This window comes from Myotis yumanensis, unplaced genomic scaffold (genome assembly GCF_028538775.1).
Source record: "Myotis yumanensis isolate MYYU_CA2020_CCGP unplaced genomic scaffold, mMyoYum1.0.hap1 SCAF_3, whole genome shotgun sequence".
NCBI classification, from domain to species: Eukaryota; Metazoa; Chordata; class Mammalia; order Chiroptera; family Vespertilionidae; genus Myotis; species Myotis yumanensis.
Window position 1 is genome coordinate 108,692,524 of NW_027223754.1, and position 21,386 is coordinate 108,713,909.

The 21,386-nt window shown below is 39.3% G+C and overlaps 1 protein-coding gene across 5 annotated transcripts in view; it reads left to right on the plus strand.

The window, feature by feature from the left end:
- MICU2 (mitochondrial calcium uptake 2) overlaps window positions 1-21,386 on the plus strand; it is a 100,115-nt gene that overhangs the window by 49,287 nt on the left and 29,442 nt on the right. For 2 of the 5 annotated variants that reach the window (XM_070409299.1, XM_070409300.1), the window contains exons 3-6: window positions 7,313-7,344; window positions 7,435-7,510; window positions 14,771-14,818; window positions 17,939-18,021. In XM_070409299.1, coding sequence (XP_070265400.1) covers window positions 7,313-7,344; window positions 7,435-7,510; window positions 14,771-14,818; window positions 17,939-18,021 — 239 coding nt within the window. The remainder of the gene's footprint in view (window positions 1-7,312; window positions 7,345-7,434; window positions 7,511-14,770; window positions 14,819-17,938; window positions 18,022-21,386) is intronic. The other 3 variants (XM_070409301.1, XM_070409302.1, XM_070409303.1) reach the window with 3 other exon arrangements.

Here is a 21,386-nt window from a genome sequence, read left to right on the forward strand (position 1 = left end):
GAGCGTCGGCCTGCGGACTGAGGGGTCCCAGGTTCGATTCCGGTCAAGGGCATGTACCTGGGGTGCGGGCGCATCCCCAGTGGGAGATGTGCAGGAGGCGGCTGATCGATGTTTCTAACTCTCTATCTCTCTCCCTTCCTCTCTGTAAAAAATCAATAAAATATATTTAAAAAAAAAAAAAGAAGAATCAGAAAACGTGAATAGGCCAATAACAAATGATGAAATTGAAGCAGTAATCAAAAAACTCGAAGCAAACAAAAGCCCAGGTCTGGATGGCTTCACAGGGGACTTTCACCAAACATTCAAAGAAGAACTAACATGTAAACTCCTCAAGCTATTCCAAAATATCCAAGAGGAGGAACACTCCAAGGTCTTTTTATGAAGACAGGATTATCCTAATTCTAAAACCAGGTAAAGACACTACAAAGAAAGAGAATTACAAGCAGATATTCCTAATGAACATAAATACTAAACTCCTTAGCAAAATATTAGAAAATCTAATCCAGCAATACATTAAAAAGATCATACACCATGATAAATGGGATTTATTCTGGGAATGCAAGGCTGGTACAATATTAGCAAATTAATAAATGTGATACATCACATAAACAAATTGAAAGATAAAAATCACATGATCACATCAATAGACACAGAAAAAGCATTCAACAAAATCCAACACCCATCTACACTAATAAAAGAGAAACATGCAAATCGATGTCACTCTCCTACACCCACCAGCCAATCAGGATAAGTATGCAAATTAACCCAATAAATATGGCAGTTAATTTGCACCTGCAGGCACAGAGCGAAGACTGAAGATGACTGAAGACTGAAGAGGCTTGGCTTCTCCACTGCAGCTGGAGCAGAGAAGCCAAGCCTTGCTGCGGCCCGAGCGGAGAAGCCGAACCTTGCTGCTGCGGCCTGAGCGGAGAAGCCAAGCCTTGCTGCTGCGGCCAGACCAAAGGCCTGGGTCCCAGGTGTCAGAGGAAAACTGGTGCTGACAGCCAGGGGAAGGAAGGCCTATTGGGCGAATCTTCGTGCAACGGGCCTCTAGTTTTTTGATAAAAATTCAGCAAAGTGGGAATAGAGGGATCATACCTCAACATAATAAGAGCTACATATGACAAACCTACAGCCAACATCATACTCAATGGGCAAAAACTAAAACCATTTCCCCTAAGAACAGGAACAAGACAGAGATGTTTGCTTTCACCACTCTTCTTCAACATACTACTATAAGTCCTAGCCACAGTGATCAGACAAGAAGAAGAAATAAAAGACCTCCAAATTTCAAAGGAGGAAGTAAAATTGTCACTATCCACCAAAAAAGTACTAGATTTAATAAATGAATTTGTCAATGTAGCAGGATACAAAGTTATCACTCAGAAATTGATGGCATTTTTATACACCAATAATGAGTTCTCAGAAGGAGAAACTAAACAATCCCATTTACTATTGCAACAAAAAAGTTAAGATACTTAGGAATAAACCTAACCAAGGAGGCAAAGGACCTGTAGTCAGAAAACTGCAGGACGTTGAAAAGAGATAGAAGAAGATACAAACAAGTGGAAAAATATACTGTGTTCATGGGTTAGTAGAATCAACATCATTAAAATGTCCATACTACCAAAAGCAATCTATAGATTTAATGCAATTCCTATTAAAATACCAACAGCATATTTCACAGATCTAGAACAAATACTCCAAAAGTTTATATGGAATCAAAAACAACCCCGAATAGCTGCAGCAGTCTTGAGAAAGAACAAAGTTGGAGGGATCACAATATCAGATACCAAGTTACACTACAAAGCCACTATAATTAAAACAGCCTGGTACTGGCACAAGAACAGGCATAGAGATCAATGGAACAGAACAGAGAACCCAGAAATTGACCCAAGTCATTATGCTCAATTAATATTTGAGAAAGGAGGCAAGAACATATAATGGAGCCAAGACAGTCTCTTCAATAAATGGTGTTGGGAAAATTGGACAGATACATGAAAAAAAAAAAAAATGGAACTAGACCACCAACTTATATCATGCACAAGAATAAACTCAAAATGGATAAAAAGCTTTAATGTAAGTCAGGAAACCATAAAAAATCCTAGAATAAACCATAGGCAGCAAAATCTCAGGCATCTCTCATGACAATATGTTTATGGATACATCTGCTAGGGCAAAGGAAACTAAGAAGAAAATAAGCAAATGAGAATATATCAAAATAAAAAGCTGCTCAGCAAAAGAAACCATCAACAAAATGAAAAGAGAGCCCACTGTATGGGAGAACATATTTGGCATTGATATATCTGATAAAGGGTTAATCTCCAAAATATATGGGGAACTCATACAACTTACAAAAAGAAGACAACAATCCCATTTTAAAAAATTGGCAAAGGACCTAAATAGACATTTCTCCGAAGTAGACATACAGATGGCCAGGAGACATGAAAAAAATGCTCAAAGTCACTGATCATAAGAGAGATACAAATTAAAATGACAATGAAATATCACTTAATACTTGTCAGAATGGCTACCATCCACAAATAAACAAATGACAAGTGCTGGTGAGGATGTGGAGAAATGGGAACTCTAGTACACTGCTGGTAGGAATGCAGACTAGTTCAGCCATTAAGGAAAACAGTATGGAGTTCCCTAAAGAAATTAAAAATGAAATTGCTGGTTGACCCAGTGATCCCACTTCTAGGAATATATCCTAAGAAACCCAAAACACCAATCAGAAAGAATGTTTGCACCCCTATGTTCATAGCAGCGCTATTTACAATAGCTATAATCTGGAAACAGCCCAAGTGCCCATTAGTAGATGAGTGGATAAAAAAAAGCTGTGATACATATACACCATGGAATACTCTGCAGTAGTAGAAAAGGAGGATCTCTTACCCTTTGAGACAATATGGAGGGACCTGGAGAGTATTATGCTAAGTGAAATAAGCCAGTCAGAGAAAGACATGTGTCACATGATCTCACTCATATGTGGAATCTAATGAACAAAATAGATCCTGAGACAAGCACAGAACAGACTGTTGAATCTCAGAGTGAAGGCGGGGGACTGTGGGTGGGTGGGAAGAGATCAACCAAAGAACTTGTATACATATGTGCATAACCCATGGGCCCAGACAATAGTGTGAAGGCCTGGGGCAGGGTTTGGGGGCGTGCTAGAAATGGTGATGAAAAGGGGACATATGTAAAACTTTTAACAATAAAGATTTAAAAAAAAAAACTGATAAAACTAACCTAAATTGTCTAAAAATGAAATTGCATATGATAATGAATAATATGTGACATAACTAAGAAAAGCAGTATAAAGCATGTGAATCATGGTCAGTTTTTTGTTTGTTTGCTTTTGTTTTGGGTTTTTTTGTTGTGAAGCTTCACATGAGGATTTTTTTTCCCATTGATTTTCAGAGAGAGTGAAAGGGAGGGAGTGGAGAGAGAGACATTCATCAATGTGAGACACATCAACTTGGTGCCTCCAGCACACACCCAAATGGGGTGTAGGTTGGGTCCCGGAACCTAGATACCTGCCCCGATCAGGAATTGAACCCTCGATTCTTTGTGCATGGACCAAATGCTCCAACCACTGCGCACACCAATCAGGGCATAGTCAGTTTCTTAAGCTAATAGAATATGCAAAGATAGGGAAATACGTCTACTACATACACACTTTTCTGGGGTTTGTTATCAGCATCATATTACTACATATTCTACATACACATTCACACGGCCCCTTAGATTTGTAAATTAAATTGTAATATTTACTTGTGTGATGACCTCATGAGATAGCACCTAATATTAGAATCTAGAGTTCTTTGTTATTGATAACATGTAATAGTGTATCAGTGAATAAAAATTATCCCAAACTGTAATACCAAAGCTTACAAACATGGTCATAGATGTTTCTAAAAACTATCTAATCATATTCACAATTAATGTTTTCGTTTATAATGCAAAATTAAAATATTGAAAATTTGCTAACATCAAATAGAATTTATTCCCACTAGGTTTATAGTCCCGATTAAGCATTCAAACTACAGGAAAGGCACATAGAGAAAGTATTCATTTTAACTTGTCACGTGATTTTTCTTTTTCTTTTTTTTTAAATATATTTTTATTGATTTCAGAGACAAAGGGAGAGAGATAGAAACATCAATGATGAGAGATCAACATTGATCAGTTGCCTTCTGCATGCCACCTATTGGGGATCGAGTCTGCAACCCGGGCATGTGCCCTGACCAGGAATCCAACCATGACCTCCTGGTAGATGCTCAACCACTAAGCCACGTTGGCTGGGCTGATTTTTCAGTGTACAAAAGGAACTTCATAGATATTTTGAGAGCCGAAACCGGTTTGGCTCAGTGGATAGAGCATCGGCCTGCAGACTGAAGGGTCCCAGGTTCGATTCCGGTAAAGGGCATGTACCTGGGTTGCGGGCACATCCCCAGTGGGGAGTGTGCAGGAGGCAGCTGATGGATGTTTCTCTCTCATCGATGTTTCTGACTCTCTATCTCTCTCCCTTCCTCTCTGTAAAAAATCAATAAAAATATTTTTTTTTTTTAAAAAAATAGATATTTTGAGAGCAAAAGGGGAAGTTTGTAGTGCATGCACATGACTTATGTAAGAAATGAAAGGAGACCTTTTCCAGCATTTTTCTAGCTGTATAAAATGGCTAATCACAAAAGAAGCAATGTCATAGCTTTAGAATTATAGTGAGTAAGAGGTAAGTAATGTAAGCCATAGAGAAAATGGCTCAAAACCTGAAAGAATTTTAAATCTCTGTTATCCAAGAGAAAATTATTGAAAGTAACATCACGTTAGAATGGATAGTCCTATTTGCTAGCCTTTTTAATTTGACTGCAGAGCTCTAAAGAGAACTTTTCAGGGTTCAAAAAGGTAGTTTTCTAAAACATGCAGGTGTATTTTTTTAAATCAGTGAAAGCAAAAAGAGGCAGATTTTAATAACTGAACAAAATCACATTTGATAAGAAATTATGATGCAGATAACTAAGCTAAGTCAAAGATACTTGTAAGATTTTATATGTCAGTGTATGGACCTGAAGGGTAGTACACTAAGTGAAATAAATCAGGCAGATAAAGATAAATATCAGATGATTTCACTTATATTAATAATCTAAAAAACAAAACAGAAACAGATTCATAGATACAGGAAACAAATTAGTGGTTTCTATAGGGGGGAGTGGTTGAGGGGCAGTTGAAATGGGATTAAGAGGTAATGGGGATGTAAAATACAGCATAAAGAATATAGTTAAGCCCTGGCTGATGTGGCTCAGTGGTTATAGCATTAACCCAAGAACCTGAAGGTCTTTGGTTGGATTCCTGGTCAAGGACATGTGCCTGGGTTGCAGGTTCCATCCCGGCCCTGGTTTCATCCTGGCCCTGGTTGGGGTGTGTATGGGAGGTAACCAATTAATGGGTCTCTCTCATTGATGTTTTTCTCTCTTTCTTGCTTCCCCTCCCTCCCTTTCACTCTCTCTAAAAATCAATGGATAAAATATACTCAGTTGAGGCTTAACAAATAAAAAAAAAGAATATAGTCAATAGCCCTAACCAATTTGGCTCAGTGGATAGAGCGTTGGCCTGCGGACTGAAGGGTCCCAGGTTCGATTCCGGTGAAGGGCATATACCTTGGTTGCGGGCACATCCCCAATGTGGGGTGTGCAGGAGGCAGCTGATCGATGTCTCTGTCTCATCAATGTTTCTAACTCTCTATCCCTCTCCCTTCCTCTCTGTAAAAAATCAATAAAAAATATATATATATAAAATTTTAAAAAAGAATATAGTCAATAATCCTATATAATAAAAAGGTAATATGCAAATTAACCCTCACACCCTCACAATATGGCTGCCTACGACCAGGCCAGCAGGGGGGTTAGTGAGGGATGACCAAACAACTGAACAGCAGGCTGTGTGGGGCGACCAGGCTGGTGGGGGGGGGCCGTGAGGGGCAACCAGGCTGGGGGGGGGGGGGGCAGTTAGGGGCAACCATGTTGGCGGGGGGGTGGTGTGCAGTTGGGGGTGACCAGGCTGGCAGGGGGGGCAGTGAGGGGTGACCAGGCCGGCGGGAGGGGCAGTTAGCAGCAACCAGGCCAGCAGGGGGGGCAGTGATGGGTGACCAGGCTGGTGGGGGGGGGACAGTTAGGAGCAATCAGGCCAGCAGGGAGGGGGCAGTTGTGGGCGACCTGGCTGGCAGCCAGGGGCAGTTAGGGGCGATCAGGCCAGTGGGGCGGCAGTTAGGAGCGACCAGGCCAGCAGGGAGGGGGCAGTTGGGGTGACCAGGCCGGCACGCAGAGGCAGTGAGGGGCTATCAGGCCAGCGGTGGGGGGGGGGGGGGGGGGGGGGGCACAATTAGGGGCAGCCAGGCAGGCAGGCAGGTGAGCAATTAGGAGCCAGCGGTCCAGGATTGTGAGAGGGATGTCCGACTGCCAGTTCAGGCCCAATCCCCAAGATCAGGGACATCCTAAACCATCAGTCGGACAGCCTAAACCATCAGTCGGACATCCCCCAAGGGGTCCCGGAATAGAGAGGGTGCAGGCTGGACTGAGGGGACCCCCCCCCATGCACGAATTTCGTGCACCAGGCCTCTAGTATTTTAATAACTGTATAGTGGCAGTTGGTAACTAGACTTATTGTAGTGATCACTTTGTAATGTATATACTAGTAAGTATCAAATCACTGTGATGTACACCTGAAAATAATAGGATATTATCTGCTGATTATAATTCATGTTTTTGAGATGGGGTGAGTGAAATTGAATACAGGTCTTACAAAGAACCTACAGTGTCTTTGTATTTAGATTTAGAATTCTCTGGCTCATAACTTTCATTTAAAGATTTTAGCTAAAATTGTCAACTCTTATTTTTTTAATAAATCGTTGTTTTGTCTTTTATTTTTTTTTATTTTTTTTTTTATATATTTTATTGATTTTTTACAGAGAGGAAGGGAGAGAGATAGAGAGTTAGAAACATCAATGAGAGAGAAACATCGATCAGCTGCCTCCTGCACATCTCCCACTGGGGATGTGCCCGCAACCCAGGCATATGCCCTTGACCGGAATCGAACCCGGGACCCTTCAGTCCGCAGGCCGACGCTCTATCCACTGAGCCAAACCGGTTTTGGCTGTTTTGTCTTTTAAATTATGTTTTTCTTTTTTTCTTTTTTTTTCTTTTTTTTTTTATTGCTTAAAGTATTACAAAGAGTATTAAATTATGTTTTTCTTAATGGAAGTTGAGTTTTCCAAGGAATATTGCTACTAAGTACTGTTTCTTCTTTGCTATAGGTAAAACTTTAGTCAAGAGCCTGACAAAAAAGGTAAGCAGTGTGTGTAGGGAGGGGTTCTTATGATAGGAAATGAACTTTTATAAGTTAAATTAAAAGATTTTACTATGTGTATATTCAAAGGATATTGAGGATGTACTGGCAGCAATCCAAACAACTCATTGTGGATCAACCTTTTTTAGAGACCTTGGCGATAAAGGTAATTTTGATTTGTTGTTAACTTTCTGCTTATGTGTTTGTTTTAAAATGTTTTTATTGATTTCAGAGAGAAGAAGGGAGAGGGAGAGAGATAGAAATATCAATGATGAGAGAATCATTCATCTGCTGCTTCCTGCATACCCCCCACTGGGGACCAGCCTAAAACCTGCTCATGTGCCCTGACCTGTCATCAAACTGGGAATCAAACTGTGACCTCTTGGTTCATGGGTCAACGCTCAAGCATTGAGCCACACCAGCAGGCACTACTTATGTATTTTTATTAACCAAAGCATTACTAAGGAATTATGGTATGAGGCTTGTGGCTCTGTGTAAGAGAATATACAGTAGAGAACCTACAAAGAGAATGTTATAACACACACCATGTTATTTAACCAGTTAACTACCACATGTCCAAAACGGGAACCATCCCCGACACGCCACGATATTTTGAATTTGATTTAAAAAATCAATTTGCAATGAATATTATAAAAATAAATATACAATTTGAGTGTTCTTCAATATTTTCAGCTGAAAATTCTCATGAAAAATTATTTTAAAAGTTGGTCAGGGCTGCCACTTAGGACAAACATTTTTTTTTATAGATGCGTGTGGTGTGTGGGGAAGGTCCGCCACTTGTGTCTACAGACGCTTATGGCATACGGGTTAATAGGTGTTTATAAATTGTAATAAAATACTCATTAGGTAGTAAGTAACTTTATCATACTCTGAACAGTCACAGATAAATTATTCAAGCGATTTTTTAAAATATATTTTTATTGATTTCAGAGAGGAAGGGAGAGGAAGAGAGAAAAAGAAACATCAATGATGAGAGGGAATCATTGATCAGCTGCCTTCTGCACGCCCCCCACTGAGGACCAAGCCCACAACCTAGGCACGTGCCCTTGACCAGAACCGAACCCGGGACCCCTCAGTCCGCAGGCCGACGCTCCATCCACTAAGCCAAACCAGCCAGGGCCTCAAGCGATTTTTATTAAAGCTTAGAAAGGAGGAGCAAGGCAGAATATCTAAAGCATGGGTGGGAACCTTTTTTCTGCCAAGGGCCATTTGGATATTTATAACATTCTCAGGCCATACAAAATTAATAGTTAAAAAATTAGCCTGGTATATTTGGTCAAACATTTAATTAACTCACCCCTAATGCCTTGGCAGGGCTAGACTAAATGATTCCTCGTGTTTTATACTGCCTGTGTGCAGATATTTCCTACCCCTGATCTAAAGTAACAAGAGAAGGCCGTAAAGAGAATCCATATAAAAGAACTATAAAAGTTTCCACTATCTTATAACTAGCAAAAGGTAGTATATTCTTGAAATAAAATAATTTTACCCACCATGCATTATAAAAAAGGAAATTGTAAGTCAAAGTTATTATGTATTTTTTAAACCTAAGCAGAATTCTCAATATAATACCATTCTCAAAGATATACTGAATATAAATTATATCACATAGTGTAAGATAGATATAAATATATTCTTATGATGTGGTAATTTCTCTTTGGGGAACAGGATTCTCAAAATTGCATTCAGTGGCAATCCATATTTTATGATTCCAATTTTTAAATATTTCCAGAGAAGCATAGTAACAAAATTTAATCATCTCTTCTAGTTGCCTCTAAGGATTTTTTAACAATTTTTAAAATATAAATTATTTTAAATACTTCCCTACTTCACATGCAGTTTTAAAATATTGCCATTTAACAGAATTTATTTTGCAATTAGATGTGGCAAATATGTATTAAATTGTTTCTCCTATTAATATTCTGAAGTGTCCATAAATTTTAAAAAGCGTTTTCAGGGGGCAAATGCCTAGAATGCTATTGTTACAAATATCTTTGTCTATAATCTATCTTGAGAGGGTAGGGTGCTATTTCTACACTGTTGCAACTCTTCATTCAAGCTTTTTATTTACGTCAGCATTTCAAAGAAAAACGAATTTTCTTTTTCAAACAGCTCCCCTGCGGAAAAGACATGGACTTATGTCTAGAGAAAAGAAACATGAGGTCTCCTTTTGGCACCAAGCCCACCAGTGCAGTCTAGCAGTTTGGCCATTTCTTCACATTGCCATATTCCTTTGAAATTTAGAAAAAAAACTATTCACTTTTTTTGTGTGAGGCTGCCACGGGATGAAATACTTTAACTAAGAATGCCTTCATATGAACACTGAATATTTTAAAGAAAAAAATATCTGGCCCTAGCCAGTTTGGCTCAGTGGATAAAGCATTGGCCTGTGGACCAAAGGATCCCGGGTTTCATTCCGGTCAAGGGCACATACCTTGGTTGCAGGCTTCTCCCCAGCCTGGGCCCTGGTAAGGGCTCCCTTAGGAGGTAACCAGTCAGTGTTTCTCTCTGTCCATCCCTCTCTCTTCCACTCTCCCTAAAATTCAATGGAAAAATATCCTCGGGTGAGGATTAACAACAAAAAAAAAAAAGAAAAAATATATGAAGACTTACTGTATAGGCTTTTTTGTTCAAGAGAAGTACACCTGCTTCAAAATAAAAACAACAGAAAAGTCAGCGGTATAAAGTAATAATGTAAGTCATTAAAAACATTTAAAATACATACCTGAAGTTACTTACAATCAAAACACTGAATTATTGTACCTGGATGCAAAATCTTTACCTGCCTTGCTCTGAACAACTGGCCCCACATTGCTGCATTGCATTTCTGCATTACATGTAATGCAGAGCCATTATAATGTGATCTTCCTCCTCTGCCATCCCCTCTTCAAGCCTGTATTCCTCATTTCTGTGCTACCATGGTAGCTTTACTTCCCATTGCTTCTTCTACATAAGCATTTCAGACCTGTCTTATATAGCTTTCCCATTTATATCACAACTGTTTAATTAAAATTTTCACCCATCCTTCAAAGACCATTTTTAGAATTGCACTTCTGATCATCCAAACTCAGGAAATGATTTCACAGTTTTCTAAAGTCCTATAAATCCTACTCTCAGTATCTCTTAATGGTATTTAGCATTTTCTATAAACATTTGCATTTCAGCCTCCTGATGTATACAACACCATCTATTAAGAATTCTTGCTAGAAATCAAACTTGCATCTAAACACAGCTCTGGATCTAACTAGCTACCAGTTTGTAGAAATTGTAGAAGGTAGAGAAACATGAAATGACGAAGATGCAGTCATAAAAATTTTCTAAACTGTAATAAACTTTACAGGACAAAGGAACCAGGCTTCTTCAACAAATTAGTTGGGGGGGGGGGGGGGACGACAAGGGAGAACCTATAGATTAAAAGATATTTAAGACACAAGGAACAAAGAAAAATTAAAAACTTTTGTGAATCAAAGTACACTATCTCCTGGGCCGGTGTGGCTTCATTGTTAGAGCATCAGTCCACACACTGACAGGTAGGTCGTAGGTTCAATTTCCGCACAAGGACATGTAACCTGGGTTGCAGGTTTGATCCCCAGGCACGATTAGGAGGCAACCAATCGATATGTCTTTCTCACAGCCATGTCTCTCTCTCTCTCTCTCTCTCTCTCTCTCTCTCTCTCTCTCTCTCTCTCTCCCCCCCCCCTCCCCCTCTCCCTCTCTCTCTCTCTCTTTCTCCCCCTTACTCCCTCCCTCCCTCCCTTCCTCCCTCCTTTCTTCCCTACCTCCTTTCCACTCTAAAAATCAATGGAAAAAATATCCTCAGTTGTGGATTAACAACAAAAAAAAAGGTACACTATCAAGAGAGTAAAAATGCAACTGACTGGATGGAAGAAAATATTTACAAATTATATATAGGGGGCTAATATTCAGGATATGTAAAGAATTCCTATAACCCAGCTGGTGTGGCTTAGTTGGTTGAGGAGGTCCCCCGTTGGATTCCTGGTCAGGGCACATGCCCGTTTGTAGGCTCGATCCCCAGTACCCCAGTAGGGGGCATGTAGGAGGCAACTGATTGACATTTCTCTCACATCAATGTTTCTATCTCTGTCTTCCTCTCCCTTATTCTCTCTGAAATCAATAAAAACATACTTAAATTTTTTTTTAGAAAAGAACTTCAACTCAACAATAAAAAAAAAAAAAAAAAACAATTTAGCCCAGGATGGTGTGCTCAGTGGTTAGAGTGAAAGCCTGTACACTGAAGTTCAATTCCCAGTCAAGGGCACATACCTGGCTTGCAGGTTCAATCCCTGACCCCCGTCAGGGCATGTGTGGGAACTAACCAGTCAATTTTTCTCTTTCACAACAGTGTTCCTCTCTTCCTCCCTCCCTCCCTTCCACTCTTTCTGAAAAAATAAATAAATAAATCGAAAAAATATCCCCAAGTGAGGATTAACAAAAAAAACAATTTAGAAGTGGGCAAAGTGAAATAGATATTTCTCGTAAGAAGATATACAAATGGTTAATTCGCACATGAAAGTATGCTCCACATGACTAATCACTACGGAAATGCAAATAAACCACAATGAGATGCCACTTCACACCCATTATTATCAAGAAAAAAGTGAAAATAAATGTTGGCCAGGATGTGGAGAAATTATAATCCTTGCACATTGCTGGTGGGGATGTAAAATGATGCAGCCACTGTGTAAACAGTATAGAGGTTCCTCAAAAAATTAAACATGAAATGACCATTTGATCCAGCAATTCCACTTCTGGGAAAATACCAAAAGAATTAAAACTGGCTGCCCTGACCGGTTTGGCTCGGTGGATAGAGCGTCGGTCTGCAGACTGAAGGGTCCCAGGTTCGATTCCAGTCAAGGGCATGTACCTTGGTTGCGGGCACATCCCCAGTGGGGGGTGTGCAGGAGGCAGCTGATCGATGTTTCTCTCTCATTGATGTTTCTAACTCTCTATCCCTCTCCCTTCCTCTCTGTAAAAAATCAATAAAATATATTTTAAAAAAAAAAAGAATTAAAACCGGAGACTCGAACAGATATTAGTACACCAGTGTTTGTAGTCACAGTAGCTAAAAGATGGAAACAGATTATGGCTAAACAAACTGGTGCATCCATACAGTGGAATATTATTGCACCTTAAAAAGGAATGTAATTGTTGACCCTGGTCAGGTAGCTCAGTTGGTTAGAGTGGTCCCCCATACGCCAAGGTTTTGCATTTGTTTACTCTCGGTGACTGGTGAGTGCACACATTTACTAGACCTACTCAGTATAAATTTAAAATTATAGTAATACATATAGAAAACTTGTCTGTGAAATTAAACTTTTCACACATACTTAATTTTAATTACACAAACATTTCTACATAAGTAAAAACAGGTAAACTAACTTGTCTTTTTAACATACGCATTTGGAAAACCTACTTTATTATATAATGGACTTTCGGCTTTAACAGGCACCCTCTCGCCCAAATTAGTCTGTTATATCGAGGTTTTACTGTATTTTACAAAAAAAGTAAGTGACTTGAGATCTGTCCATCAACTGCAATATAAGAACTTCCTTTGAATCCTGATTTGAGCACACTTAAAAAAAATTTCTGAAGCAGGGATGTTTGTAACACTGATTTTAATTTGATGATATTAAGGAATTATTGATAATTTTTTAGGTGTGGTAAATATATTTGGGAGGGGGAACAGTTCTTTTAGAGATATAGTCTGAATTTTCTACTATGAAATAATATGCTATATGGGTTTTGTTTCAAATTAATCCAGTAGATAGTGAGGGAAAGGGATTGAGAGGTATAGATAAAACACCTGCCATGAGCTAATATTACTGAAGCTGATACATATAATTATTCATCATATTCTCCCTACTTTTGTATATGACTGAAGTTTCCCATGATAAAGTTTTTTGTTATGCCAAGCTCATGATCCAGAGGGAAATTGTTTTTATCTTACTAAAAAGCTATGGTTTATAAGATACTGCTTCTATATTTATTGTAATTCTTTTCCTGGCAAGCACATAAAACCTGACACCATTGCCCTAGCCAGTTTTACTCAGTGGTTAGAGCCTCGGTCCTCTTACTGAAGGGTCTCAGATTCGATTGCTGGTCAAGGGTACGTACCTTGGTTGCAGACTCAATCCTTGGCCTGGGTCAGGCGCGTGCAGGAGGCAACCAATCGATGTGTCTCTCACATGATGTTTATCTCTCTCTCCCCCTCCTTTCTCCCTTCGACTCTCTCTAAAAATAAATAGAAAACTATTCTTGGGTGAGGATTAAAAAAAAAAAAAAGCCAACACCATTTACTCAAGCCGAAAAGAAAGTTTATTTTGTCACCTGGTTTAATCCAGTGCTCAGGCATCACCAGTGTTCATATCCTTCAGGTCTGCCAGTTACAGACTGGCTCCATTTTCAGCCCTAAACACTGATCTATGGCTCTTTCCATGACCTCACATGCTACGTGAAACAAATTTCACATCATCAAAATCTAGGGGGAAAGATGAAGTGAATGATCCAGCCTTCTCTGCAGAAATCCCTCTCTGCTTGGCCCAGTGCAGGTCACAGCTCATCCCTGAGTGAACTGCAGCCAGACAAATGCATCCTGCTTATGAGCTTGGGTCAGCTATATGCCATCCCAGCGCCAGCTCTACAAAGTACTGTGACCGCCTAGACCAGTCAGCCTCTGCCTCCAAAGGGGAAATCATGGGCCATCCCACTCCAACTGCATGTTGGAGAGTGGGGAAGGAGTGGTTGCCCAGAGGAAAATCAATATGCCGCAGGGATTTCACTGTTTCATTTTAAATAATACAGTTTACCCCTTGTATATCCAAATCTCTGTTATTCTACTGAATTTGTAAATTTGCTTACTTGAGATGTTATGAACAGTTAAAGATGAGCAGAAACTAAATAGAGTGCCATGCAAGTAAAACCTCTAATGGTCTGGCCAGGTGTGACTCAGTGGTTGAGCCTCGACCTATGAAGCAGGAGGTCACAGTTAGATCTCCGGGGCAGGGGGGGTTGGGGGGGACATGCAGGAGGCCACCGATCAATGATTCTCTTGTCATCATTGATATTTCTCTCTCTCCCTCTCCCTTCCTCTCTAAAGTCAATAAAAAATATTTTTTAAAAAAACAACCTCTAATTGATACCTGTATTTCCCAGCCAGCATTCATTCCACCTCCTTACTAGTAAGAGTAATCTGATAAAACCTAGTATCTTTTTAAGTATTAGTAATGTACTTAACTCTATTATAAAAGTTTTCCACTGTACCAAAGAGGTAATTTAAAGTGAAAATGTGTTTTTAATTAGGTGAAGTTTCCATGTAGTATATATATGATTACTTTTAAACCATCTAAAACATATTTTCTGACGTTTTTATTTTAATCTCTTTCAGGGTTAATTTCATATACTGAGTATCTTTTCTTGCTTACAATCCTCACTAGTAAGTATCACATTTTTTTCCTCAACAATCATGTGGACTTCTCTATTATTTATGAACAGAGTTTTGGAAATTTAGTGTTTATGTGTTTTTTTTAATTTTTTATTTATTGGAGGAGAGAGAGAGAGAAACATCAGTTTGTTGTTCCACTTATTTATACATTAATTGGTGGATACTTGTATATGCCTTGACCGGAGATCGAACTTACAGCCTTAGCCTATTGGAATGATGTTCTAACTAACTGAGCTACCTGGCCAGAGCAGTATTTATATTTTATTATTAAAAATACTAGTGGCCTGGCATAGATTCATTCACATTGAAAGGAAATTAATTAGAAGGTGGCCAGCGGGGCGGGACTGGGCAAGATGGCCCAGACACGCCTTGGAGCCAACCTCCCACGGTTCCCCCTGCTGCAGCTCAAAGGGTGTCTGCAGAGTGAGAAGGGTCCCTCTGGCAGATGGGGTCCCTCGGCCTGGCCTGCAAAGATCAGGCCAAAGCCGGCTCTCCGACATCCCCCAAGGGGTCCAGGAGTATGAGAGGGCACTAGCAAAGTTGCTGTCATACAGGGTGTAGAACGCAAATGCAAGTGTGCAGTAAACCAGATTCAGGGCCGACAGTGCCCCAGCAACAACATAACCCATAGCCAAAGGTGAAATCGCGTGGCCCCACGAGGAATCAGGCTCCCTCCTCTCTGGTTCTGGGGTGTGTCACCTGAGAACCACAGCTGCGAAGTCACCACAGCTCGATAGCTCCTGTGTTGAGTGTCTGCCCCCTGGTGGTCAGTGCACATCATACCTACCGGACAGTCAGACAGTCACTTAGCCTTTTATAAATATAGATTATTGGGCCTGGCCATATGGCTCAGTGTTTGAGCGTCATCCTATGAACAAGGAGGTCAGGGTTTGATTTCCTGTCAGGGCATATGCCTAGGTTGCGGGCTTAATCCCCAGTAGGGGGTGTGCAGGAGACAGCTGATCAGTGATTCTCTCTCATCATCGATGTTTCTCTCTCTCCCTCTCTCTTCCTCTCTGAAATCAATTAAATATATATATAGTATTGAGCCCTGGCCAGTGTATCTCAGTGATTAGAGCATTCACCCATGCACCAAAGGGTCGAGGGTTTGAGTCCCAGTGAAGGGCACATACACGGTTTTCAGGTTTGATTCCCAGCCCTGGCCGGGGTGTGCAGGAGGCAACCAAATGATTTGTCTATCTCACATTGATGTTTCTTTCTCTCTGTCTCTCCCCATCCCTTCCACTCTCTAAAAAAAAATCAGTGGAAAAATATCCTCAGTTGAGGATTAGCAACAACAACAAAAATTGCTATACCGTATTAATTTCTTAGTTTTCATAAAGGTACTGTGGTTATATAAGACGTTGACATGAGAGGAAGTTGGATGAAGGGTATACTAGGTGTACCAGTTAATAATGCGGAGTTTTTTCAATAAATGGAGTTACACATATGTTGATATATATGCGATTTGATATGTATGCTATTTTTTGTTGTATTGACAGCAAGCTTCAAAACTTCATATGTCAAATTTGCTGAAGATGTTAACATCATAGATATTTTTACGCTTAGAAATGTTGAATTTCGTGCTAAAAAAAAAAAGAGCATTTGCGGGAAATTTTAATTCATTTATTTTGAAGAAAAGTGCTGCTGAAAGTTATCCTATACTTCGGGAAGCTTATGGTGAACATGCTCCATCTCAAGATACTTGTGAATGCTGGTTTAAACGCTTTAAAAGTGATGATTTCGATGTGAAAGACAAAGAACGTCCAGATCAACCGAAAAAGTTTGAAGACCAACAATTACAAGCATTATTGGGTGAAGATGCGTGTCAAACTCAAAAACAACTTGCAAAAAGATTAAACATTGCTCAGCAAACCATTTCCGATTGTTTATAAGCAATGGGAAAGATTTAAAAGGAAGGAAAATGAGTCCCACATCAACTGAACGAAAGGCAAATGAGTCCCACATCAACTGAACGAAAGGCAACTGAACTGAAAAGTCATCAGTAAAATGTTGCTTCAGCGGCACAAAAGAAAGTCTTTTTTGCATCGAATTGTGACTGGCGATGAAAAGTGGATTTATTTTGAGAATCCCAAACGCACAAAATCATGGTTTGATCCTAGGTCAACCATCAACATCGACTGCAAGGCCAAATCGCTTTGGAAAGAAGACAATGACAATGCTCTGCATTTGGTGGGATCAGGAAGTGTGGTGTATTATGAGCTTCTAAAACCAGGTGAACCTGTTAATACTGATCACTACTGACAACAAATAATCAATTTGAACCACGCTTTGATAGTGAAATGGCCAGAATGGGCCAGAAGACACGGCAAAGTAATTTTGCTTCATGATGATGCACCAACACACACTTCAAAACCAGTTAAAGACACGTTAAAAGATCTTGCGTGGGAAGTATTAACCCACCCGCTGTATTCACCAGACCTTGCTCCTTCAGATTACCACTTGTTCTGATCGATGGCACACGCACTTTCTGAGCAGCACTTCAAAACATACGAAGATGTGGAAAATTTGGTCTCTGAATGGTTTGCCTCAAAACAAGAAAAGTTCCATTGGGACAGTATCCACAAATTACCTGAAAGATGGGAGAAATGTGTAGCTAGCGATGGACATTACTTTGAATAAAGCATTTTTGATGTTTCTCTTGAAATTATCGTGTTTTCTTTGATTACAAAATCCGCATTATTAACTGGTATACCTGGTATTGGGAACTCACCATGCCATCTTTACATTGCTGTAAGTCTAAAATTATTTCAGAATAGTTTTTTAAAAACCCTACTCTGAGAAAGGAAAATAAAAGGTAAAAATCAATATGAAAATAGCCATGGTCCTATAAGAGTATAGGAAAGCTAAAGATACAAAGTTCTCAAATTATTTTTTCTTTGAAGGCAGCACACTTAATATCAGAACAGCACGCCCATGGACGTGTATCAGCCTTTGAAAATCATTATCATAAGAAGAGATCACTTTTTTCTCTGTTTAAGCCCTTACACATAGCTTCTGGTGGCTGATTTCAAATTCAAAGATCTATTAGATTTGCACGTAATTTACAGTTCATCAATGTTTAAATACTCATTTTTCTCTTGATTGCAGAACCCCATACCGGGTTTCATGTTGCTTTTAAAATGCTGGATGCAGATGGTAATGAGATGGTTGAGAAAAAGGAATTTTTTAAGGTAAGTAGATTCTAGTTATTTTTGGTGTATCATAAAGCACCTGGATAGTTGTGTGATAATAATTTTACCATTTTCATAAAAATTAAAATTATATTTGCTGCTTATATATCAGATGTCAGGAAATCGTTTATGTATTAAAAATAGTAAATTTTCTGTATTGCAACCTTGAGGAAATAGGCAAGGAACAAAGCATAAGATTCCAAAAAGAAATGAGCTGAAGCATCTATGTTTTTTAGATTTTATTTTTACGATTTCAGCAAAAGATAATCCTATATAATAAAAGGCTAATATGCAAATTGTCCCCTCTGGACTGGGAGTTTGACCAGGGGGCGGGACCAACGGCCTGCTGCCCCTCCCCCTGGCAGGCCCTGTCGCCCTGATCCTGGTGAGCTGGTCAGACCCCACCTGTGCACAAATTTGTGCACCGGGCCTCTAGTACAATATAAAGGGCTTTGTGGGTCTGTTAAAAATTATTCTTACACCTCCACCCAAAGAAAGAGATACGAAAAACAAAAATTTAGGTCTTCATAAAAAATAGGGAGAAATGGGCCCGACCAGTGTGGGTCAGTGGTTGAGCATCGGCCTATGAACCAGGAGGTCATGGTTTGGTTCTTGGTCAGGGCACATGCCCGCGTTGCAGACTCGATCCCCAGTGTGAGGCATGCCTGAGGCAGCCAATCAGTGATTCTCTTTCATCATTGATGTTTCTATCTCTCCCTCTACCTTCCTTTCTGAAATCAATAAAAATATATTAAAAATAAAAAATAAAGTCTCTTTTGTCTGGTATAAGTATTGCTACTCCATCTTTTTTTCCATTTTCATAAAATATCTTTGCTCATCTCTTCAGTTTCAGTCTGTGTGCGTCTTTTGATCTAAAATGAGTCTCTTGCACACAGCATATGTAAGGGTCTTGTGTGGTTATCCATTAGGCTACCATATGTCTTTTGATTAGAGCATTTAATTTATTTTGCAATTAAAGTAATTGTTGATAGATATGTGTTTATTGCCTTTTTATTCTTTTTTATCTTTTTTTTTCTTCTTCTTAAAGAAGACCCTTTAACATTCCTTGTAATACTGGTTTGGTGGTGCTGAACTCCTTTAGCTTTTTCTTGTCTAGGAAGCTTATCTGTTCTTAGATTCTAAACGATGGCCTTGCTGGATAGAATACTCCTGGTTCTATCTTTCCATTGGGTCCTTTCTTTCCATTGGGATATTTCATGCCAATCCCTTCTGGCCTGCAAAATTTATATTGATAAATCAACTGACAACTTATGGAAGCGCCCTTATAGGTAACTGCTTTATTCTTGATGCTAAGATTTTGTTTTTAACCTTTGGCATTTTAATTGTGATGTTTCTTGGTGTGGGCATCTTTGGTTTCGTCTTGTTTAGGACTCTCTGTACTTCCTGGACTGTTATGCCTATTTCCTTCACCAGGTTAGGGAAGTTTTCCATCATTTTATCTTCTTTTTATTTTTAATTTTGTTTTATTGCTTAAAGTATTACAAAGAGTATTACATATGTCTCCTTTACACCCCACCACCTTGACCTTCCCCAAGCCTCCTCTACCCCCCAGTGTCTTGTGTCCATTGGTTATGCTTATATGCATGCATACAAGTCCTTCGGTTGATCTCTTACCCCCACCCCCAACCCTTCCCGGCCTTCCCGCTGTACTTTGACAGTCTGTTCAATGCTGCTCTGCTTCTGTATCTATTTTGTTCATCAGTTTATAATGGTCTTTATTATCCATAAATGAGTGAAATCATGCGGTATTTTTCTTTCATTGACTGGCGTATTTCACTTAGCATAATGCTCTCCAGTTCCATCCATGCTGTTGCAAATGGTAAGAATTCCTTCTTTTTTACAGCAGCATAGTATTCCATCGTGTAGATGTACCACAGTTTTCTAATCCATTCATCGGCTGATGGGCACTTAGGCTGTTTCCAAATCTTAGCTATGGTAAATTATGCTGCTATGAACATAGGGATGCATATATCCTTTCTGATTGGTGTTTCTGGTTTCTTGGGATATATTCCTAGAAGTGGGATCACAGGGCCAAATGGGAGTTCCATTTTTAGTTTTTTGAGGAAACTCCATACTGTTCTCCACAGTGGCTGCACCAGTTTACATTCCCACCAGCAGTGCAGGAGGGTTCCTTTTTCTCCGCATCCTCTCCAGCACTTGTCATTTGTTGATTTGTTGATGATAGCCATTCTGACAGGTGTGAGATGGTACCTCATTGTTCTTTTGATTTGCATTTCTCGGATGATTAGTGACTTTGAGTATGTTTTCATATGTCTCTTGGCTTTCTGAATGTCCTCTTTTGAAAAGTGTCTATTTAGGTCCTTTGCCCATTTTTGGATTGGATTGTTTATCTTCCTTTTGTTAAGTTGTATGAGTTCCCTATAAATGTTGGAGATGAAACCCTTATTGGAGATAACATTGGCAAATATGTTCTCCCATGCAGTGGGCTTTCTTGTTGTTTTGTTGATGGATTCTTTTGCTGTGCAGAAACTTTTTATTTTGATGTAGTCCCATTTGTTGATTTTCTCTTTAGTTTCCAATGCTTTAGGAGCTGTATCAGTGAAGAAATTGCTTCGGCATATGTCTGAGATTTTGTTGCCTTTGGATTCCTCTAGTATTTTTATGGTTTCCCATCTTACATTTAAGTTCTTTATCCATTTTGAGTTTATTTTTGTGTATGCTATAAGTTGGTGGTCTAGTTTCATTTTTTGCTTGTATCTGTCCAATTTTCCCAACACCATTTATTGAAGAGACTGTCTTGACTCCATTGTATGTTCTTGCCTCCTTTGTCAAATATTAATTGAGCATATTGGTTCAGGTCGATTTCTGGGTTCTATTCCATTGGTCTATATGTCTGTTCTTGTGCCAGTACCAGGCAGTTTTGAGAACAGTGGTTTTGTAATACAGCTTGATATCTGGTATTGAGATCCCACCTACTTTGTTCTTCTTTCTCAGGATCGCTGCAGCTATTCGGGTCTTTTTTTCTTCCAGATGAATTTTTGGAGAGTTCGTTCTAGGTCTGTGAAATATGCCGTTGGTATTTTATTGGGGAGTGTGTTGAATTTATATATTGCTTTGGGTAGTATGGACATTTTAATGATGTTGATTCAACCAATCCATGAACATGGTATGTTCTTCCATCTGTTTATGTCTTCCTCTATCTCTTTTTTCAATGTCCTGTAGTTTTCTGAGTAGAGGTCTTTTACCTCTATGAAGTTTATTCCTAGGTATCTTAATTTTTTTGGTGTGATGGTAAATGGAATTGCTTTTTTAGTCTCTCTTTCTGTAAGTTCACTATTGGTGTATAGAAACGCCATAGATTTCTTGGCGTTAATTTTGTATCC